Genomic DNA, 23098 nt, shown 5'->3' with positions numbered 1-23098 from the left:
AGAGGGAGAGAAAGAGGAAAAGAGAGAATCATATTACAAAAGAGAAAGAGAGAGAGAGAAAAAGAGAGAGATAATCATATTAAGAGAGAGAGAGAAGGAGAGAGGGAAATAGAAAGAAAAAGAATCATATCAAGAGAAAGAGAGAGAAAGAGATTGAGAGAAACATATTCAAATTTCGTGATATAAAGTCTAGTAAAGAAGTGTATCTAAAGAATGAGAAAGATAGTAGAGAGAACGAAATTACAAGAGAGTTAAGAGAGAGAGAGGGAGGGAGAAAGAGAGAGAGGGAGGGAGAAAGAGAGAGAGAGGGAGGGAGAAAGAGAGAGAGGGAGGGAGAAAGAGAGAGAGGGAGGGAGAAAGAGAGAGAGGGAGGGAGAAAGAGAGAGACTGATATTACAAGAGAGATAAAGAGAGAGAGGGAGGGAGAAAGAGAGAGAGGGAGGGAGAAAGAGAGAGGGAGAGGGAGAAAGAGAGAGGGAGAGGGAGAAAGAGAGGGACTGATATTACAAGAGAGATAAAGAGAGAGAGGGAGGGAAAAAGAGAGAGAGGGAGGGAGAAAGAGAGGGAGGGAGAAAGGGAGAGGGAGAAAGAGAGGGAGGGAGAAAGAGAGAGACTGATATTACAAGAGAGATAAAGAGAGAGAGGGAGGGAGAAAGAGAGAGAGAGGGAGGGAGAAAGAGAGGGAGGGAGAAAGAGAGAGACTGATATTACAAGAGAGAAGCAGTGATAAAGAGAATGACTTTACTAATGAGAGAGAGAATGACATTACTAGAGAGAGAGAGAGAGAGAGAGAGAGAGAGAGAGAGAGAGAACAAAACCTAGAGACAGTCCTAGATCATATCAAATCTTTAAAGTCACAGCTCTGCAATGGAATGTATGTATGTGTATGTTTGTTTGCTTCATACTATAGTGTGTGTGTGTGTGTGTTGGTAGAGTACTAACACTTAATACTTACACAGACTCACACACACATATGCTTTCACTTATTTGTATATATTAATCACTGCTTAATTATTTCACTAATTCTAAAAAAAAAAAAAAAAAAGATTTAAATAGTATTACCTTTTACATTTTCTCTTATAAGCTTGCAAACTCTTTATGGGTTCAAAAAGTTTCTCACTGGACGGCTAGCTTTAACGACGTCCTAAGAAATTTTACAGTTTGTGTGTGTGTGTGTGTGTGTGTGTGTGTGTGTGTGTGTGTGTGTGTGTGTGTGTGTGTGTGTGTGTGTGTGTGTGTGTTTGTGTGTGTGTGTGTGTGTGTGTGTGTTTGTGTGTGTGTGTGTGTGTGTGTGTGTGTGTGTGTGTGTGTGTGTGTGTGTGTGTGTGTGTGTTTGTGTGTGTGTGTGTGTGTGTGTGTGTGTGTGTGTGTGTGTGTGTGTGTGTGTGTGTGTGTGTGTGTGTGTGTGTGTGTGTGTGTGTGTGTGTGTGTGTGTGTGTGTGTGTGTGTGTGTGTGTGTGTGTGTGTGTGTGTGTGTGTGTGTGTGTGTGTGTGTGTGTGTGTGTGTGTGTGTGTGTGTGTGTGTGTGTGTGTGTGTGTGTGTGTGTGTGTGTGTGTGTGTGTGTGTGTGTGTGTGTGTGTGTGTGTGTGTGTGTGTGTGTGTGTGTGTGTGTGTGTGTGTGTGTGTGTGTGTGTGTGTGTGTGTGTGTGTGTGTGTGTGTGTGTGTGTGTGTGTGTGTGTGGTGGTGGTGGTGGTGGTGGTGGTGGTGGTGGTGGTGGTGGTGGGCTCATTGGCCACAGGTAGAAAACTCCGGTTTGACCGTTCTAATGTTTCAAAATCCTCTTAAAATTAAATTTGGCTTTCTACTTTGAAATTTTGCACACGTCTTTCACTGTTTTCAATGCCGTGAATTCGTCCCTGGACTCTGTTTCAAACCTACTACATAGTACTTATCACAGCACTTGTTACGTAATGAAATGGACAGTATGAAAACTGTGACATCTCCCACGTGTAAGATATAGGGTCAAGACCATAATGAAGGAATCGTTAAGCCTGGACGTATGAAGGTGGATCTCTATCAGTCCAGCGACCACTGAATGTTTACAATAAGTCTTCAAAACAATTAGACAAAGCGTTTTTAATTGTCGTTTATATTTACAAATATTTTATCAACTCACTCTGTCTGTCTGTCTGTCTGGTAAGTATTTGTTCACATTATTTTTCTCACACCCAATCTCGGATCAAGCTGAAATTTTGCACAATATTTCCTTGTGCCTGACAAAATAAGAATCACTTTTTAACAAAAATAACCGATTAGTTAATTATTTGTTGATAATTAATTCTTTTGTTTGGTATCGAACAAGGGAAAAAAATTGCAATTGACAGCTGTGGCGGTATAAGTTGAATACCCCCGTTTTACGTCGCCTAAACGTTTGAAATTAATAATAGATAACAATGAAAACCATATATTTCCATAAGCACCTACCAGGCACTGTAGTGATTGTGATGGGTTGAGGAAGCTGAGCCTTCGTCTTCAATATTGAGTCGTAAACCTTATTTAATTTTTGTTTATACATTTTAAAAAGCTATCACGGTAACCTTCAACAAGGTAACCTTCAACAAGATACCTCTCCCTCCCTCTTTCCTTTCCCAGCTGGTTCAGACAAGTGATAGGATCATAGTGATAGGGTCATAGTGATAGGATCAAAGTGATAGGATCATAGTGATAGGGTCATAGTGATAGGATCATAGTGATAGGGTCATAGTGATAGGATCATAGTGATAGGGTCATAGCGCATTGAGAAAGCTAAAAGCATGAAACGGCGCTAAACAAAAACAGTTGATAAAAATATTTCTATTATTGTTAGACTCGTTGTGTTACAAATGTAATACCACAAGACTGATCCAAACTCATTGAATACAATCACACTTTGTAGAAGCTTTGTGTTTGTTTCAACAGTTTATTTCTTCATTTCTCCAGTCATCTCGCTATTAGAAGGTTGGGGGAGAGGACAGGTGGTATAACACTTCCAAATTTTAACGATTTAGCGATCCCCCGCTTGGACTCCCCTGTTTGTAGGTCATGTTAGTATGTAAATAGATGTAGGTAGTGGTCATCCCAGGTCACGGCATACATCACATCTTGGCCTGTCAGAGGCTGACAAATATATTGCTCCCCTGGCCGTGTTAGCTATGGTCGCAGTGGACACATGAGGGGACTGTGGGTGACAGTCACTACATCACAGGGTGACGGACACTGGGTGACGATGACCTCGAGTGTTAACAAGACATTTCTAGTGTGAGATTGTGAGAGAAAACCTTTGAGAGACTTACACTACAATCTCATTGGAACACGCTTTAGACAACTACTGTACGCTTAGTCTTCTCCTAAACGTGGTACGATAGAGTGGATGTCTTAAGGAGAATGTTCTGTATAGGGAGAACAGAAAAGAAAAAGATGAAAGAAAAGATAAATGGAGAAAATCTATCTATATATATAAATACAGGAAGAAAAAAGAAAGATACAAGCACACAAAAGTATAGCAGAAAAAGAAAGATACAAGCACACAAAAGTATAGCAGAAAAAGAAAGATACAAGCACACAAAAGTATAGCAGAAAAAGAAAGATACAAGCACACAAAAGTATAGCAGAAAAAGAAAGATACAAGCACACAAAAGTATAGCAGAAAAAGAAAGCTACAAGCACACAAAAGTATAGCAGAAAAAGAAAGCTACAAGCACACAAAAGTATAGCAGAAAAAGAAAGCTACAAGCACACAAAAGTATAGCAGAAAAAGAAAGCTACAAGCACACAAAAGTATAGCAGAAAAAGAAAGCTACAAGCACACAAAAGTATAGCAGAAAAAGAAAGCTACAAGCACACAAAAGTATAGCAGAAAAAGAAAGCTACAAGCACACAAAAGTATAGCAGAAAAAGAAAGCTACAAGCACACAAAAGTATAGCAGAAAAAGAAAGCTACAAGCACACAAAAGTATAGCAGAAAAAGAAAGCTACAAGCACACAAAAGTATAGCAGAAAAAGAAAGCTACAAGCACACAAAAGTATAGCAGAAAAAGAAAGCTACAAGCACACAAAAGTATAGCAGAAAAAGAAAGCTACAAGCACACACAAAAGTATAGCAGAAAAAGAAAGCTACAAGCACACACAAAAGTATAGCAGAAAAAGAAAGCTACAAGCACACAAAAGTATAGCAGAAAAAGAAAGCTACAAGCACACACAAAAGTATAGCAGAACAAGAAAGCTACAAGCACACAAAAGTATAGCAGAAAAAGAAAGATACAAGCACACACAAAAGTATAGCAGAAAAAGAAAGATACAAGCACACAAAAGTATAGCAGAAAAAGAAAGATACAAGCACACACAAAAGTATAGCAGAAAAAGAAAGATACAAGCACACACAAAAGTATAGCAGAAAAAGAAAGATACAAGCACACACAAAAGTATAACAGAACAAGAAAGCTACAAGCACACAAAAGTATAGCAGAAAAAGAAAGATACAAGCACACACAAAAGTATAGCAGAAAAAGAAAGATACAAGCACACAAAAGTATAGCAGAAAAAGAAAGATACAAGCACACACAAAAGTATAGCAGAAAAAGAAAGATACAAGCACACACAAAAGTATAGCAGAAAAAGAAAGATACAAGCACACACAAAAGTATAGCAGAAAAAGAAAGATACAAGCACACACAAAAGTATAGCAGAAAAAGAAAGATACAAGCACACACAAAAGTATAACAGAACAAGAAACTTGCTACCGAATACAAACAAAGAAAGCTCTCGAAAGAAAAACGATCAAATACAATAACTAATAAGTGGTAGGTGGTAAGTGGTAAGTGGTAAGTGGTAGGTGGTAAGTGGTAGGTGATAAGTGGTATGGTAAGTGGTAGGTGGTAAGTGGTATGGTAAGTGGTAGGTGGTAAGTGGTATGGTAAGTGGTAGGTGGTAAGTGGTAGGTGATAAGTGGTATGGTAAGTGGTAGGTGGTAAGTGGTAGGTGGTAAGTGGTAGGTGATAAGTGGTATGGTAAGTGGTAGGTGGTAAGTGGTAGGTGATAAGTGGTGTGGTAGGGGGTAAGTGGTAGGCGTAAGTGGTAGGGGGTAAGTGGTAGGTGGTAAGTGGTAGGGGGTAAGTGGTAGGCGTAAGTGGTAGGGGGTAAGTGGTAGGGGTAAGTGGTAGGGGTAAGTGGTAGGCGTAAGTGGTAGGGGGTAAGTGGTAGGGGGTAAGTGGTAGGGGTAAGTGGTAGGGGGTAAGTGGTAGGTGGTAAGTGGTAGGTGGTAAGTGGTAGGGGGTAAGTGGTAGGGGGTAAGTGGTAGGGGTAAGTGGTAGGGGGTAAGTGGTAGGGGGTAAGTGGTAGGGGGTAAGTGGTAGGGGGTAAGTGTTAGGGGGTAAGTGGTAGGCGTAAGTGGTAGGGGGTAAGTGGTAGGTGGTAAGTGGTAGGGGTAAGTGGTAGGCGTAAGTGGTAGGGGGTAAGTGGTAGGTGGTAAGTGGTAGGGGGTAAGTGGTAGGCGTAAGTGGTAGGGGGTAAGTGGTAGGGGTAAGTGGTAGGGGGTAAGTGGTAGGGGGTAAGTGTTAGGTGGTAAGTGGTAAATGGTATGGGGTAAGTGGTAGGTGGTAAGTGGTAAATGGTAAGGGGTAAGTGGTAGGGGGTAAGTGGTAAATGGTATGGGGTAAGTGGTAGGTGGTAAGCAGTAGGTGGTAGGTGGTAAGCAGTAGGTGGTACGTGGTAAGTGGTAGGGATAAGTGGTAAATGGTATTGGGTAAGTGGTAGGTGGTAGGGGTAAGTGGTAGGTCGGTGATATAACCAGAACACTTAGAACCGAGCAGAATAGTTTGAAGACAATGAATGTAAAGTATGAATTGTCAACATTATTTCTTTGATTAACACAACTAAATAAAAAACCAAACAAACAAGAAATCATTTGTAGAATAAAACTCCATATTCAAAAACCAGACTTTAATACGTTACGTTACTAAGCATAATAAAACCTCTTTAGAAAAAGGGATATAGATAACTTCTAAAATAAATGTGCATAATTTTGTGTTTTAAGATTAGAGTGCAGAGTTTTGTGTTTGTCATATCGAGAAATACACCAATAAAAATTAAACTATTATATTTTTTTCCTCAGTCCTTGGACGGCTTTGCATTTATATTGGCCAGTGACGGTAGATTCTTGTATATATCTGAGACAGTCTCCATATATCTTGGATTATCACAGGTGAGTTAGTGAGAGCTTGGTGAGACTTATATTAAAAGTAGGCATAAGTAATTGCAGAAACACAAATTGACGGACATTAACACCTAGGCAAGGACTCGAGTCTATTTACCACAGCATAGGGCTCTATCCCAGAGCTTCCTCCACCACCATCACATATGACGACTTTTGTGTAAACATCTTTTTCATATCATAAACAAAACGTATATTGAATTTAAAAAAAAACGAGGTCTGTAATTAAGCCTTTTTGTAACAAATACTTTATGATTGAAATAGCGACTGCAACTTGAGACTTTGTTAAAGAATCCTAGGCACTTAAAATGTGAGAGAAATGATCAATCTTATAGACTTGTTGTTACTTGCGCTTTCAGCCAGAGACCCGGATCACGCCGAAAACAAAATAGTTGTAAACATTTCTTATGGCTGGACTGGAGCGGCGCTTGACAGTTGGCGCGAATGTTTCCCGGTTAACCGTCTGGGTCGTTGGACGATGTCCTTGTGTTTGGTTTTTAGGAATTTTGATTTTCTGAGAACAGAGGGGTGTGGGAAATTCTGACAGCTTACAATTCCCCCCCCCCTCCCAATTCTTTTGGCTGCTCCTTCTATCCTCTCTGTGATTCCCCCTCTTCCAGAAACGATCAATCAACACCTGCAAAGTGGATTACTTCGGTTGAGGTCATTTAAATATGGCTTAATCAAATTTGGCTGCACATAATTTGGCTTGTCCCCCGCCGCGAGAAACTCCGTCTCTGCCAGGGAGTGTCTGCTCGAGGAAATCCCCAAAAGACTTGTAGGAAACGAGAATTGAATAGGGCGGGAAGGAGGCGGTGAAGAAGCAGAAAGGGGGGGGGGTGAGTAGAGAAAAGGGGGAGGTCCCTCGAAAAAAAAATGAAGATTATAAAAACGGAATAATTGCTTTGCAAATTTCTTTCAAGATATTTAGAAAGCATTTTTAAAATCTGAATATTGCTTGTTGCTTGTTGAATTGTAAGCTTCTTATTAACTAGTAAACATTCATTGAAAGGAATACATTTAATATGGCTTTCTCCATAAGCCTAGTTGCCGTGAACAAAAACAGAAGAAAAAAAGTTAGTGGTACTGAAATCAATTTCGTTTTAAGATACTCAACCATTAAATTGCAAACAATCAGAATAAAACAGGAGTTCCATATAACGGAAACCAGAGTTGTAGTATCAGATCAGTACAAGTTGTTTCCCTTTGAATTCAATGCTATCTCAATCTCTCGATACTGAAGTTAAAGAAGATGGCGTTCGTTCAAAGGGAAAGAAGCCTGCTAAATTTAATACAAGAACAAGAGAGATAAGTGAGTCAAAATTGCTGTTCAAAAGTTTGACCTCAGGCAATTCGAGCGATTTGATTAAAATTGATTTGGAAATAATTGTAAAGTTAACTTTGGAGATATTATAATTGAGAATTGAACTGTTTACGAGATTGATGTGTGGCCAGCACAAGAAGCCATCATCTGGAAGCTAGAGACATGATCCGTACGTGAAGTTAGACCTTAGTCAACTTTTTTTATTTGCGGTTCACTTACTATAGAATTATCATTTCAGCCCACAATGTAGCCTCTACTCGAAAACTTTCTAACAAATAATGAAATAGTAGATACGTCAAGGTTGTCAAGGGCAAGTCATTCGATGGTTTTTCATTTCAACCAAGCGCCAATTCTGCAACCAATACATTCCGCAAGTGCATGTGTCTTATTCTTATATGTCCTGTCACCATTGCTTCAGTCAGAAATTAAACGACTGCTGCATTTCACCTTGACCTACAAGTGATCAAATGTCTTAACTATGACTGATTCACTTTCTGTTGACAATAATTTGCTTGTTGTACTGTGTGTTCCCTTGGACGTCATTCAATAATACTATATACCGTTCGGAGAATTAAACATTTACTGCTATAGAAATATATATAATGGTTTCTCAATATGCATATATGCAATATAAACTATATATCGAAAACATTTACACACATATAGATCTCCTGTTTGTGTGACAACTTTGTCCACACTCCTAAAAATATATGTATAACATCTGGGGTGCAGCATCTGCTGTTTGTGTGACAACTTTGTCCACACTCCTAAAAATATATGTATAACATCTGGGGTGCAGCATCTGCTGTTTGTGTGACAACTTTGTCCACACTCCTAAAAATATATGTACAACATCTGGGGTGCAGCATCTGCTGTTTGTGTGACAACTTTGTCCACACTCCTAAAAATATATGTACAACATCTGGGGTGCAGCATCTGCTGTTTGTGTGACAACTTTGTCCACACTCCTAAAAATATATGTACAACATCTGGGGTGCAGCATCTGCTGTTTGTGTGACAACTTTGTCCACACTCCTAAAAATATATGTACAACATCTGGGGTGCAGCATCTGCTGTTGTCAATGAAATGTATGTACACAATCAGTGTACGAATTCATAAAAAAAGTGTCGTCTGTTCATGGCAGCAGGAAATGACGTCACGTCTATATTTAAGTTGCTGACATGCGTGTTTGTTTCATTTTCTTATGTTTTTTTCTAATCCTGATTTGCTGGTAAATTCTGTTTCTTAACATCTCAATGTCTGTTTGGTTGTTTGTTAGTTTGTTTGTATCCAAGAGAAACTTGTCTAAAACACACAACATCGTCTGCCGATGAAAAGACTGTGCGCGTGCCGATGCGATTTGTGCGCGTGTGCATTTTGTTTGTTGCCATCCACTCCCCCCTTCGTCCCGCCCCCCCCCACCCCCCCAGCGGGACGCTTGATGACAAACGAGAATGAATAGTCCTCCGGGAAACTAGATCAACTTAATGTGGCCCACCGCCAGAGCGAGCTCGCCCCTGAGGGCTCTGGAGGTGCTGCCCTTGACAGAACGTTAATTGAGAAGGCCGAGTCCCTGTGGCGCTAGTGCCAGTACATTTTCTGCAAGGGTCATCAGGATTGTATAGAAACAACAAACAAGTTGCTTTCAACAGTTCAAGTCTACAGAAAAGTGTATGCAAAAATGTATGTAAAAGTGTATGTAAAAGTGTATGAAAGCTTACAATCAAGTGTACAAGCGCGTGCACAAAAATGTACTTAGAAAGTTACAGAAAATAATAAGTGAGGGCAAAAGTATTTAGTTTGAGACCTACGCAGCTAAAAAGGCTGGATAAAAATGTGTTATATTTAATTGTGTATGAGAGTGTTATGTGGCCAGCACCACGACCCACTGGGCTGGTTCTACCTCGTTTCTTTCCTTCAAGAAGTCCAAGGACCAAAACTAATCAGAAAAACTCTCCAAACCAAATCAGCAACCAATCTACACTAGGACAATAACCGGATAGCCTTTGCACGCTCTACCCCTCAGCCTTGACGTTACCTAGCTCATGTCAATATTACTGACCTCTTTAAAGTTGACCACTTACTGCTAATGAATTGACTATAACTTTCTTATTGTGTTACCAGGTGGAGATGGCGGGCTCCAGTATATTTGAATATGTCCATCCGAAAGATCACTCCGAGTTGGCAGAACATTTAGGAATGTGCATCGTGTCGGGTGCGAACTCTTTTTTAATAAAAGTCATTCAAATACTTCATTTCCATCAACAGAGTGTCATTTCATTTATAGTCATTCAAATACTTCATTTCCATCAACAGAGTGTCATTTCATTTATAGTCATTCAAATACTTCATTTCCATCAACAGATTGTCATTTCATTTATAGTCATTCAAATACTTCATTTCCATCAACAGAGTGTCATTTCATTTATAGTCATTCAAATACTTCATTTCCATCAACAGAGTGTCATTTCATTTATAGTCATTCAAATACTTCATTTCCATCAACAGAGTGTCATTTCATTTATAGTCATTCAAATACTTCATTTCCATCAACAGAGTGTCATTTCATTTATAGTCATTCAAATACTTCATTTCCATCAACAGAGTGTCATTTCATTTATAGTCATTCAAATACTTCATTTCCATCAACAGAGTGTCATTTCATTTATAGTCATTCAAATACTTCATTTCCATCAACAGAGTGTCATTTCATTTATAGTCATTCAAATACTTCATTTCCATCAACAGAGTGTCATTTCATTTATAGTCATTCAAATACTTCATTTCCATCAACAGAGTGTCATTTCATTTTTTTTTAACAAAGAAAAAAATTGACCAACATCTATATCTCTCTTATTTACTTTTAAAATACTCAATTAAAACAGGTAGATCTATTTCACTAATACCTACCTGTCTCCTCAGGACCTTCCAACAGCTCGCCAGGTTCCGGTTCAGAAGACGGATCGTCTCCCAGTACACCAAGACCAAGTTCACCCTCATCAAAAAGTAAGTTACACACATGCACATACATGCGCGCGCATGCCTTAAAAATATTTGTAATCGCACATATTTATTATTGTTAGTCTAGATGTATTACACATTAAATTACATGACTGACCCAAACTAATTGCTAGAGTTATAATTAATATAACTTAAGCTTCGCCTTTTTTTAATGTATATTTAAAAAAAATGTTTTTCTTATTATGGTAAATCTTTCTTCTCTTAAAATTTGATTCCCATTGAAAACATGTCTCAATGAAACATTTAGTGGGTTCTGTGCACTTTCAATCAGCTCTGATTCTTCTAGTCTGTTCTGAAAATAAGAACAAAGGGGATGGGAAGCGTGCTCATTGTTACAGACATGCTAGGTCGTAATGGCAAAGTGGTAAAGCGCTAGGCGTCCAAACAAATGGATCTCGGGTTCGAATCCTGGTGAAGATCTGGATTTCGTATTTCGGTATTTTGAAGACGTCTCTGAGTCCACTCAACTCTAATAGGTACCTGACATATGTCAGTGAAGGTAAATGCGGATAGTCGTTGTGCCAGATGACACCCTCGTTAAACCTCGGCCATAGAAACAGATGAAATTTACATCTTCTGCCCCAAACATCGCAAGGATTGAAATGGTTACTTTTATTTTACGTGAGTCCGTATTATCAAATCTAATCTAGTGCCGCATTATTATGTCTGAGCGAATGTAACAAACCTAAGTAATACCATTCACAAAGTTTAGGTCAAGTCTACTTAACCAGAGGCATATTTATTTTACCTAGTTAATATGAAGTCCGCATTATATCCACAGACTATCTTATGGTCAACAAAAATGACCACAACGTCCACAAGTCCTTCTCTCTACGGATGAAGTCCACACTGACCAAACGTGGCGTCCAAGTGAAGAGCTCAGGGTACAGAGTAAGTCATTGGGACAAACTTCTTTTTCTGTTTTGTTTCTAAGATACAGAGTCAGTGAAAGAGGGTTAATTCTTGTTTTGTTTCTAAGATACAGAGTCAGTAAAAGAGGGTTAATTCTTGTTTTGTTTCTAAGATACAGAGTCAGTGAAAGAGGGTTAATTCTTGTTTTGTTTCTAAGATACAGAGAATTAGTGAAAGTTCATTCTTGTTTTGTTTCTAAGATACAGAGTCAGTGAAAGAGGGTTAATTCTTGTTTTGTTTCTAAGATACAGAGAATTAGTGAAAGTTCATTCTTGTTTTGTTTCTAAGATACAGAGTCAGTTAGTGAAAGTTCATTCTTGTTTTGTTTCTAAGATACAGAGTCAGTTAGTTCATTCTTGTTTTCTTATGTTCTTTATTACAGTGCTTCTTAAACTATAACTAGGGACGCCCGAAGACGTTTACTCCATTTAGTCACCTAGGGGGTCTGGGAGAACGCTGTAAGCTCCCCTGGTGTTTGGCGTCTACAACGCTCCTAGTAATAAATTCAAATAAATTTAAATGAACAATTGGTGGAACGCATTGAGATGACAATTGAGGCACTATAGCGTTTACTTGATATTGGCTTGATCGTCCCAAAAGATCATCTACGTCTTATATAAGACGTCTTGTAGTGGGTTCTTTTGTTTACACAAACGACGTCAACAAAACGGTGACACGTCAACCGCGGAAAGTTAACCTTCCTGGAGTCAGAAAGATAGATTTTAGAATGGCAGTGACGTATTAAAATGTAGTCTACACAAGGACGTTTCTTGTCGCTGGATCCTCAAAACAAAATTCTTTGCCGTTTCTTCTCTTCAGGTCGTTCATATCTTGGGGACTTCAAGACTGCAGTCGAGTTATGGCAGCTCCAGGACTGAGTCTCAAAATGGCACCAACAGCAACAGCAGCAGCACGAACAAGTCTAGTTCATCCGAACCCCCGCTTCTTGGACTTGTAGGGATGGCCATAGCTCTCCCTCCCCCCACGATTACTGAACTAAGACTGGAACAAGATACTTTCATCACAAGACTAAGTCCAGACTTCAAGATTATTTACTGTGAACCAATGTAAGTCAATGTTCCCACTTAGTTCTTTGAGTAGGGTGTCCAGCTGCCTTATTACTGGCAATGCTGTCCTGTGTCATGCCTTTAGAAAAGAAACAAGATAATCTCTATAAAGAAAAGCCAAAAGTGTTTACGGTTTCGGTTTAGTTTTTCAGCAAGTAACAAGTAAGGTAACAAGTAAAGTAACAAGTAAGGTCAATCTGAAATGATTAGAACGTGAGTGTTACGTTAAAACATTATCAGTAGATTTGCTAGAACGACGCTGGCTTTGAAATTAGCACCTAGAAACCTATTTCCGAAATTAGCACCTAGAAACCTATTTCCGAAATTAGCACCTAGAAACCTATTTCCGAAATTAGCACCTAGAAACCTATTTCCGAAATTAGCACCTAGAAACCTATTTCCGAAATTAGCACCTAGAAACCTATTTCCGAAATTAGCACCTAGAAACCTATTTCCGAAATTAGCACCTAGAAACCTATTTCCGAAATTAGCACCTAGAAACCTATTTCCGAAATTAGCACCTAGAAACCTATTTCCGAAATTAGCACCTAGAAACCTATTTCCGAAATTAGCACCTAGAAACCTATTTCCGAAATTAGCACCTAGAAACCTATTTCCGAAATTAGCACCTAGAAACCTATTTCCGAAATTAGCACCTAGAAACCTATTTCCGAAATTAGCACCTAGAAACCTATTTCCGAAATTAGCACCTAGAAACCTATTTCCGAAATTCAGATAAAATCAGAACTTTTGATTAAACTTTTAATAAACATTCTGTGACATAGTATTCCAAAGGAAAGTTCTTACCGAGATAAACACTCCTATCATGAATGACAGAGGAAATAAAAATAAAACCACTCACCAGTATAGAAGATGTATTTTGAATTTCATGATCTGTTGTCTAGAAGAAGTGAACCAATAAGTGACCTGGGAACAAAAGAACACAATACTTTCCATGATAGAAGGCTTTTTGTTTTCCAAACTGTGCTGCTCCCAGAACCCTAGTGGTCCTCGAACTACTGGAGTATATATTGTATAATTATTCATTAGACCTGACAAGACATGGATCAATAAAAAAATTTAATTATTAGTATGTGTTTTAATTTTGATGTATAACTCTCGTTAATTAATTTGTTTCATTTTGAAATGAGGGGAATAAATGCTACTGATGAGAGATGTGGTTCTGTATACAGACATTTAGTTTCCTAGCACATATTGACGCGTTGCTTCTTCCACTTACCATTTTCGGATCAAGTTGAAATTTTGCAGAATTATTCATAGTCGATAACAATACGATACACGAATTAATTCTAAAATTAACCAGTAAGTTAATCATTTAGTACTAATTAATTAATTTTGTTCTAAATAGCAGAAAGGGAGATAAACCCCATAATTTTTATATAAATGGCAGGACTTAACGGTTCCTTCCCTTAGATTTTTTTTACAGTTTTCTTTTTCTCTATTGCGTGTTACTTAACACGTTACATAAAGGTGTCCTGCTTAACACGGGTGTGACCACAATGTTACATAATGGTGTCCTGTTTACCACGGGTTTGACCACAATGTTACATAATGGTGTCCTGCTTAACACGGGTGTGACCACAATGTTACATAATGGTGTCCTGCTTAACACGGGTGTGACCACAATGTTACATAATGGTGTCCTGCTTAACACGGGTGTGACCACAATGTTACATAATGGTGTCCTGCTTAACACGAGTGTGACAACAATGTTACATAATGGTGTCCTGCTTAACACGGGTGTGACCACAATGTTACATAATGGTGTCCTGCTTAACACAGGTGTGACCACAATATAACATAATGGTGTCCTGCTTAACACGGGTGTGACCACAATGTTACATAATGGTGTCCTGCTTAACACGGGTGTGACCACAATGTTACATAATGGTGTCCTGCTTAACACAGGTGTGACCACAATATAACATAATGGTGTCCTGCTTAACACGGGTGTGACCACAATGTTACATAATGGTGTCCTGCTTAACACGGGTGTGACCACAATGTTACATAATGGTGTCCTGCTTAACACGGGTGTGACCACAATGTTACATAATGGTGTCCTGTTTAACACGGGTGTGACCACAATGTTACATAATGGTGTCCTGCTTAACACGGGTGTTACCACAATGTTACATAATGGTGTCCTGCTTAACACGGGTGTGACAACAATGTTACATAATGGTGTCCTGCTTAACACGGGTGTAACCACAATGTTACATAATGGTGTCCTGCTTAACACAGGTGTGACCACAATATAACATAATGGTGTCCTGCTTAACACGGGTGTGACCACAATGTTACATAATGGTGTCCTGCTTAACACGGGTGTGACCACAATGTTACATAATGGTGTCCTGCTTAACACAGGTGTGACCACAATATAACATAATGGTGTCCTGCTTAACACGGGTGTGACCACAATGTTACATAATGGTGTCCTGCTTAACACGGGTGTTACCACAATGTTACATGATGGTGTCCTGCTTAACACGGGTGTGACCACAATGTTACATAATGGTGTCCTGCTTAACACGGGTGTGACCACAATGTTACATAATGGTGTCCTGCTTAACACGGGTGTGACCACAATGTTACATAATGGTGTCCTGCTTAACACGGGTGTGACAACAATGTTACATAATGGTGTCCTGCTTAACACGGGTGTGACCACAATGTTACATAATGGTGTCCTGCTTAACACGGGTGTTACCACAATGTTACATAATGGTGTCCTGCTTAACACGGGTGTGACCACAATGTTACATAATGGTGTCCTGCTTAACACGGGTGTGACAACAATGTTACATAATGGTGTCCTGCTTAACACGGGTGTTACCACAATGTTACATGATGGTGTCCTGCTTAACACGGGTGTGACCACAATGTTACATGATGGTGTCCTGCTTAACACGGGTGTGACCACAATGTTTTCGTGAAATCGTTTCCTGTAATGTATGTAAAAATTTTGCATATTTCAGAATTACTGACTTGATGGAGTTAAGTGTCGAAGATGTGACTGACAGACTTTTATATGATCTCTGCCATGTCGCTGATCTCAGGAGTTTGAAAAGATCTCATGAAGATAGTAAGCGAGGCGTTTGTTTTTTCTACAAATCTCATGAAAATCACTCTGTCTGTTTTCTACAAATCTCATGAAAATCACTCTGTCTGTTTTCTACAAATCTCATGAAACTCACTCTGTCTGTTTTCTACAAATCTCATGAAAATCACTCTGTCTGTTTTCTACAAATCTCATGAAAATCACTCTGTATGTTTTCTACAAATCTCATGATACTCACTCTGTCTGGTACAAATATCATGAAACTCACTCTGTCTGGTACAAATATCATGAAACTCACTCTGTCTGGTACAAATATCATGAAACTCACTCTGTCTGGTACAAATATCATGAAACTCACTCTGTCTGGTACAAATATCATGAAACTCACTCTGTCTGTTTGGTACAAATATCATGAAACTCACTCTGTCTGTCTGGTATAAATCTCATGAAACTCACTCTGTGTGATACAAATCTCATGAAACTCACTTTGACTGTCTGGTACAAATCTCATGAAACTCACTTTGACTGTCTGGTACAAATCTCATGAAACTCACTCTGTCTGTCTGTCTATCTGTTTGGTACAAATATTGTTCACGCTATTTGCACAAAATATTTTTTTTTCTGAACAACACATGAATCAATAAAAAAAAAGTGTTATCCATTAGTCCTAAGTAATTTTGTATTATATAGATACAGTACTAGCTAAGGGTAGATAATCATTGTACAGAGGAGAATTAGTTTGAATTCAAGTCAAGTAACTTTTTTAAAAATAAAATTGATGTGTATACATTCTATTTTAGACTACGTTTTTATAAAGTGGATATAATTTTTTTTTAGTTAATATTTGGTTCTGAAATCTTGAATAAATATTATTTATTGTTTCTCTCATTATTCAGTCTTAAACAAGGGCCAAGCATTGACTGACTATTATCGTATTATGAACAGACATGGTGGTTACGTCTGGGTACAAACCTGCGCCACGACGCTGCTAAATAACAAGAACGCTGAGGATCAAACCATTTTGGCAATCAACTACGTGGTCAGGTAAGAAGTAGACTTTGTATATGTCTCAGACATGGGTCAGGTAAGAATTAGACTTTGTATGGCTCTCAAACATGGGTCAGGTAAGTAGTAGACTTTGTATGGCTCTCAGACATAGGTCAGGCATTCTCGTTACTTAATGAACGTATTGATTGTTGACTGAGTTACACATCTGGCTCACATATTATACACACGTGTACTCATCATATACACATTTTGACATATCTTGAGCTTTATAGACACCTTCCACACATAGTAAGCAGCACTGTTGATGTACACATCTTAAACACAGCTTGCACACATCCTGTACATCTTTCATCCAAATCTTATAAATATTTAATACACATCTTATTCATACATTTCTAAATATTACAAACTCATTCAACATCAATTTCAAATTTAAAACGTTTATTACTGTCCTTAAAAATGAAATATAAATGTCTATTATTTCTTTATAGATTTCAACCAATACATAAGCTGAAAGATGTCAACATACATTAGTTTTTAATATGCAGAGATATAAAAAAAAAATCATTTTAATTGTCTGTTGAAAATTGTAAGTCTAATAGTCTAGTGTTGTATTTCACTTTCTTTCAGTGGTGTTGAAAACAAAGGTGCGGCTTATGACCTCTGGCAGTTGACTGGAGATGTGACGTCATCAATGAGTAGCTCTTCAAACAGCAGAGTTAGAGAAGACAAACTTAAAGGTGATCTTCAGTGGCTTTGTCACCAACATTGAACATTCACAATTCGTTAAACACTGCTTAAGCAAAAGTTCTTCTGTTGATTACACTTATGTACATAACATTTTGTTTCTTCTTCTTTCCAGAACTCAAGTCCTGTAAACCTTCAACCCTTGGCATAAACAGAATTGGCGCCACCATTTCTTCCCCTTCTCAAAGTCCAAACAGCTTTCAAAAGCTGGCTAAGAACGACGACATATCTGCCATTGAGAAGATTTCTCATACTGACCGCTCGCCCAAATCCCAACTTGATAGCCCCGCAACTGACGCGGACACCCTATCTCCGGGCAAAATGTCATCCAGCGGCATCATGTCTGACAATAAGAATAAGAGACGAAAGAACGAGAATCCACGAAAGCGAAGGCGGACCAACAGCGGCTCAACGGAGATCGTAGAAAAGAATTCAAATATAACAGTGGATGATATAGAGAGAAATAGCTCAGCAGGGGAGACAAATGTGTTCGATCAGAAAGGGCCGACAGCGCCTTTATTTTCCTTGCACCCAGATCACGTGACTTCATCGTCCCCGGAAGACTTATCTATGAAAAAAGTTGCAAGCATACCTCTAGATCGCAGAGTCATCCAGTTCTCATCCAGCAGCGTTACTCAGGATCGCAAATCTCCCGTTAGAAAAAAGAAGAGCGGTCAACAAAAATTGGACAAACTGTCCACCAGCCCCATCTCTGTTTCGGGAAGCTCGGTGCAGGAGTTAGAAGCTGCCATGAACCGCCATCTTCCAGTCACATCAACATCGGGACTAGACAGTTCTATCAGCGTGGAAAGTCACTCGTATCCCAGCTCCATGAACGCCTCTGCGAACATGGGCAGAACTTTCTCCACGGGGCCCTTGACAAATACCACTCCTAACAACACTCACTGGCTGGGCTCGCACTCAAAGCCTTCCGGTGCTACAGACGTGCTGACAGCGTCAAACTTCTTGAGAAGCCTTTACGCTAATAGAGAATCGGTCATCAAGACCAGCTCACGAACTCAAGTTCCGTATTTGAATTCCGAGCCTCCTACGAGCCTACTGACTCCTCCGGAGCCAGACCCTGCGACATATAAGGATCAAAACAATCCTTATATGTATTCCAAATCAGATTCTCTTAACCACAGCCAAATTTATGACAAAGAAAGTGGGTTTGAATCCAGGGATCACTACTTCAGAGAACAAGCACAAAAAGATCAATTCTCTTTCATTCCATATAAAGATCACATTTCTTCCAGCTATATTGATCACATATCCTCATCAATGTACAAAGATCATATCACGTCACCATACAAAGATCTTTCCGCGTACAGGGAGATCATCCCGTCCTTCTCTATACCCAGTCTGATGAGTCCGTCTGGACGCATGCATCAAACGTATCCCAGCCTACCCCATCACTTCTCAGTGCCCATCACTTCCGCAGCCATGGACGCTTGCAGCATGACGCCGCCATCTTCCAATTCCCCGGAAGTGAACAAGCTGCAGCCCCACCCACCGTATGACATCACAGGATACTCCTCAGATCTATCCGGCGCGTGCACCCTGTCTCAAAAGCAGGCCGTGAGCCACGGCCTCCCTCCCCTGCCCCCACCTTCGCCTGGTCACATCAACCACAGCTATCACCACGCGCCACATTTAAATAAGGACCAGCTTTTCCAGAACGGTGGTGACCACTTGACCAGAGGAGGGTATTACGGGCCTACGGGTCACTCCTCCGGCTCTATGTATATGGACTTGAACCAATCCTCAGCAGCTAACGGACAATATGAAGCATGCTCCAGGTCCATAATACCATGGTACTGACTATAGAGTAGATAGACAATAAAATAATACCATGGTACTGACTATAGAGTAGATAGACAATAAAATAATACCATGGTACTGACTATAAAGTAGATATACAATAAAATAATACCATGGTACTGACTATAGAGTAGATAGACAATAAAATAATACCATGGTACTGACTATAGAGTAGATAGACAATAAAATAATACCATGGTACTGACTATAGAGTAGATAGACAATAAAATAATACCATGGTACTGACTATAGAGTAGATAGACAATAAAATAATACCATGGTACTGACTATAGAGTAGATAGACAATAAAATAATACCATGGTACTGACTATAGAGTAGATAGACAATAAAATAATACCATGGTACTGACTATAGAGTAGATAGACAATAAAATAATACCATGGTACTGACTATAGAGTAGATAGACAATAAAATAATACCATGGTACTGACTATAGAGTAGATAGACAATAAAATAATACCATGGTACTGACTATAGAGTAGATAGACAATAAAATAATACCATGGTACTGACTATAGAGTAGATAGACAATAAAATAATACCATGGTACTGACTATAGAGTAGATAGACAATAAAATAATACCATGGTACTGACTATAGAGTAGATAGACAATAAAATAATACCATGGTACTGACTATAGAGTAGATAGACAATAAAATAATACCATGGTACTGACTATAGAGCAGAGAAACAATGTAAAATAATAGAACCATAAAGAGATCAATAGACGTGACACAAACCAATACGGGTGAATAAAGATACTTTTTATGAGGTTAATTTTTATCTTAACTTTCACTTGTAAAGATTATAATTAGCCTTTGACCCTTAATTGATTCTTTTCATTAAGGAAAATGAGATCTTCATATAACACATCAGATAATGAGGAAGCTACTTGGGGGTTGTCCTGCGATACTGACTTAGTTTGTTGCTTCCAGTAACAGTGTCAGGATCTAGAGAGCTACTCTCCAATCCACTTTCTACATCAATTGTACATTACGTTACCGGGATTCTCGTGCAAGGTAGTAGACCTTTTGTAACAATCTTACTGGACTTCATTGTGCTACTAAATCCAAGCGATAAAACTTTCTTGTCATGTTTCTTTGATAATCAGTCCCATGAATCTGACATTTGGAATAGCTGAGAACGTTGTGTATGTATGAACTCATTAAAGCGTGGTTACCACATTGTCATGCGTTTGGTCTTCTGATTTGTTTGATGTTGTCTCTTGGTTTAATCCAGGGGTGGGCAACCTTTTTGGATCGAGGGCCGCATTTCTTTAAATTTGGGAAAAGCGGGCCGCATATGTATATACAACTTAGAAAGATACTCTAACTAACTTTTAATTCATAGTTACACTGTATCATATTCACGTTTCTTTTTTTCCACACTCCACGTTAAGGAATTAAAACAAGAGTTAGCAATTTTTGAAATCAGTTAATAATTTGTTTAAATTACTGTTGTCTTTTTATATTACAATAACCCCACTAATATACAGTTGTTCTTAATGTGCAGTATTTTACTTTTTGCACTCGTGCATAATGTTCTGGAACTGTGGAACTAGCTTAGTGGTTACCCTTGTGGCTGCTGTCAAATTACAGTCAGTCAAAATCGACCAGTAATTATACTTGTTTAGTTGCCCCCCCCCCCACCCAAAATATAATGCTTGTTCACTGGATGAGACAATATATGTTCCGGAAGTTGAATGTCGGGACGAGCGAAACTTGCCCTTTTGGAGCATCACCAGAGAATGCTGACCATGTCCTTCAATGGTGTATACTAAATCAGAGACCCGAACAGGACTCTGGTCAAAGGCCCTCCTATAGAATCAAAACTATTCGGAGAACTGCCTGATCTAGAAAACATTGCACGGTTCATCTTAGACACTGTTCTGAACCCCCCAACATGTAAAATGAGAACAAAGAAGAAGAAGAACAGATGAATGTGTACACAAATAGTGTGAACAGCAGCACATTTTGTAAAGTGTTGACATACAGATTGTGGCACTCATAAGACTCCTGTGGAGGTACTGACTGGAGCTTCTCTTTGCTCGAGTCATGTCCTCTGGAGCTAAATCAGCTTCTGCGCTAAATGGCGAGCTAATTGTATTGAAGGCCGGTTCTTGACGTCATAAAATTTGCTTTTATAAATTGCAAAATTAAGGAATCTTAATAAGTGTTGTACTTTTAATCATTTCACTAGAAATAATTTCACCTTTCAGCAAAGGAAAATGACAAAGCCTGTTTTCTTTTGCTTGCTTGTAGAAATGGGAAGGCCTTGTTTGAAAAGATTTAACATCCATTTACATTTCATATGCAAAAGACTCATTGCAGTTATGAAACCTGAAATCTGTCTGCCACTCTACATTAGAAATATTGGTTACAAAGTCACAGTCCTTCAAGTAACAGAACAATTTCTTCCTTGAGATTTTATATTGTTCTCGTTTACCTTGCCCATGCGATGATGGATGAAATAATAGATTATTTTATTCATAATCGAAACTACCTGTGGTTAATACCCCTAGCACTAATAAGTTTGATTTCCGCATCCATTCATTATCTGAAATGAAATTTTATTCAGCTTTGTGCAATTTTTCCTGTTTAAAGTTTATGGTTGGGGTTTAAATAAAAAAAATTAAATAATTAGTATATATTATTAAGATAATAATTTTGTACTCGAATTGTGTGATTTATCTATAGGAGAAAGAGGGCGCGGATCCGCCAGTGGTTAAGGTAGGCCGATGGAGGTGAGCTTCCTTGGGACTAGAATTACAAAAATTCTTTGAGTCAACTCTTACGAATAAGGACAACCAGGTCCACCGCGAGGACTTTGACCGCCTGAGTGCAAAAACACAACAAAAATGCCGCCCTTTTTCTTTTGTTTTTCTTTTGTTTACCATTTACTTTCCCCAATATGTTTTCAATAAAGCTGACAGGACTCAGGGGTTAGGGTTAATAGGTTTTCAATAAAGCTGACAGGACTCAGGGGCTAGGGTTAAGATGTTTTCAATAAAGCTGACAGGACTCAGGGGTTAGGGTTAAGATGTTTTCAATAAAGCTGACAGGACTCAGGGGTTAGGGTTAATAGGTTTTCAATAAAGCTGACAGGACTCAGGGGTTAGGGTTAAGATACTGAAATGTAAAAACCTCTCTCTTCATCAGGATTTGAACCGGTTCGGAAGCCCAGTGCTTTACCTTTGTCACCTTGCAAAGGCCGTGCCTCCTATATACGCATATAAAGAATTTTGGTCTTGTATTTAATAACATCAATATTAAACTAATGCTTTGTATTAAGCGGAGAGGATTTTATCAGTAGTTTTTCATAATTTTACGCAATTCTTAAGAGTCACGTGTCTACTGATACGTTCATTTGTCTGGCAGAGACTTTTCTATTTTATTATTTAAATACAAAGCTGCTCACATAAATACGAAGATTCTAAAATTGCACAATCTCATGAGATATGACATTTCGAAACCTGGATTTCGATAATCCCCTTTGAAACTCTTATTGGAGAATTGTTTAAAATGATTATTAGATTGACATTCGAGTAACTTGAATCATACATTTTTTAACAAAATTCTTCATCACAATTTTTGAAAAATTCCTTTTAGCAATATTGTATTCTCCTGAGAAGTAACACATTTAGCTAGACTCCGTTAGCAGTGACACATTGCTTGGTCTTTAACTTACTTGAAGATTTATGACAAATTACTTTCAAGTCTACTCACTTTAGTACTTACGCTATCCACTCGACATTTGAGTTTAAACTCAACTTCTCTCCCCTCTCCCCAGTCTACTCTCATGGACTTTGGTTTAGAATTTTTTTTTATCGAAAAGGAAAGATGTAACGTACAAACCCTGTGGAAGGGGTTTAAACTCAAAACCCTGTGGAGGGGGTTTAAAC

General features: G+C 38.7%; 1 protein-coding gene across 2 annotated transcripts in view; it reads left to right on the top strand.

Moving 5' to 3' along the window:
- The window catches only part of LOC106055478 (protein trachealess-like), an 88090-nt gene extending 67708 nt beyond the window's left edge, over positions 1-20382 (top strand). For both annotated transcript variants that reach the window (XM_056024380.1, XM_056024381.1), the window contains 9 exons: positions 6091-6180; positions 9639-9729; positions 10437-10520; positions 11317-11426; positions 12267-12514; positions 15517-15623; positions 16496-16643; positions 17238-17347; positions 17470-20382. In XM_056024380.1, the coding sequence (XP_055880355.1) occupies positions 6091-6180; positions 9639-9729; positions 10437-10520; positions 11317-11426; positions 12267-12514; positions 15517-15623; positions 16496-16643; positions 17238-17347; positions 17470-19175 (2694 nt within the window). In that variant the 3' untranslated portion in view covers positions 19176-20382. The remainder of the gene's footprint in view (positions 1-6090; positions 6181-9638; positions 9730-10436; positions 10521-11316; positions 11427-12266; positions 12515-15516; positions 15624-16495; positions 16644-17237; positions 17348-17469) is intronic.
- Positions 20383-23098: the final 2716 nt, after the last annotated feature.

Source organism: Biomphalaria glabrata, chromosome 3 (assembly GCF_947242115.1).
Source record: "Biomphalaria glabrata chromosome 3, xgBioGlab47.1, whole genome shotgun sequence".
In the NCBI taxonomy this organism is placed as follows: domain Eukaryota; kingdom Metazoa; phylum Mollusca; class Gastropoda; family Planorbidae; genus Biomphalaria; species Biomphalaria glabrata.
This window is presented reverse-complemented; position numbering and strand designations above follow the sequence as displayed.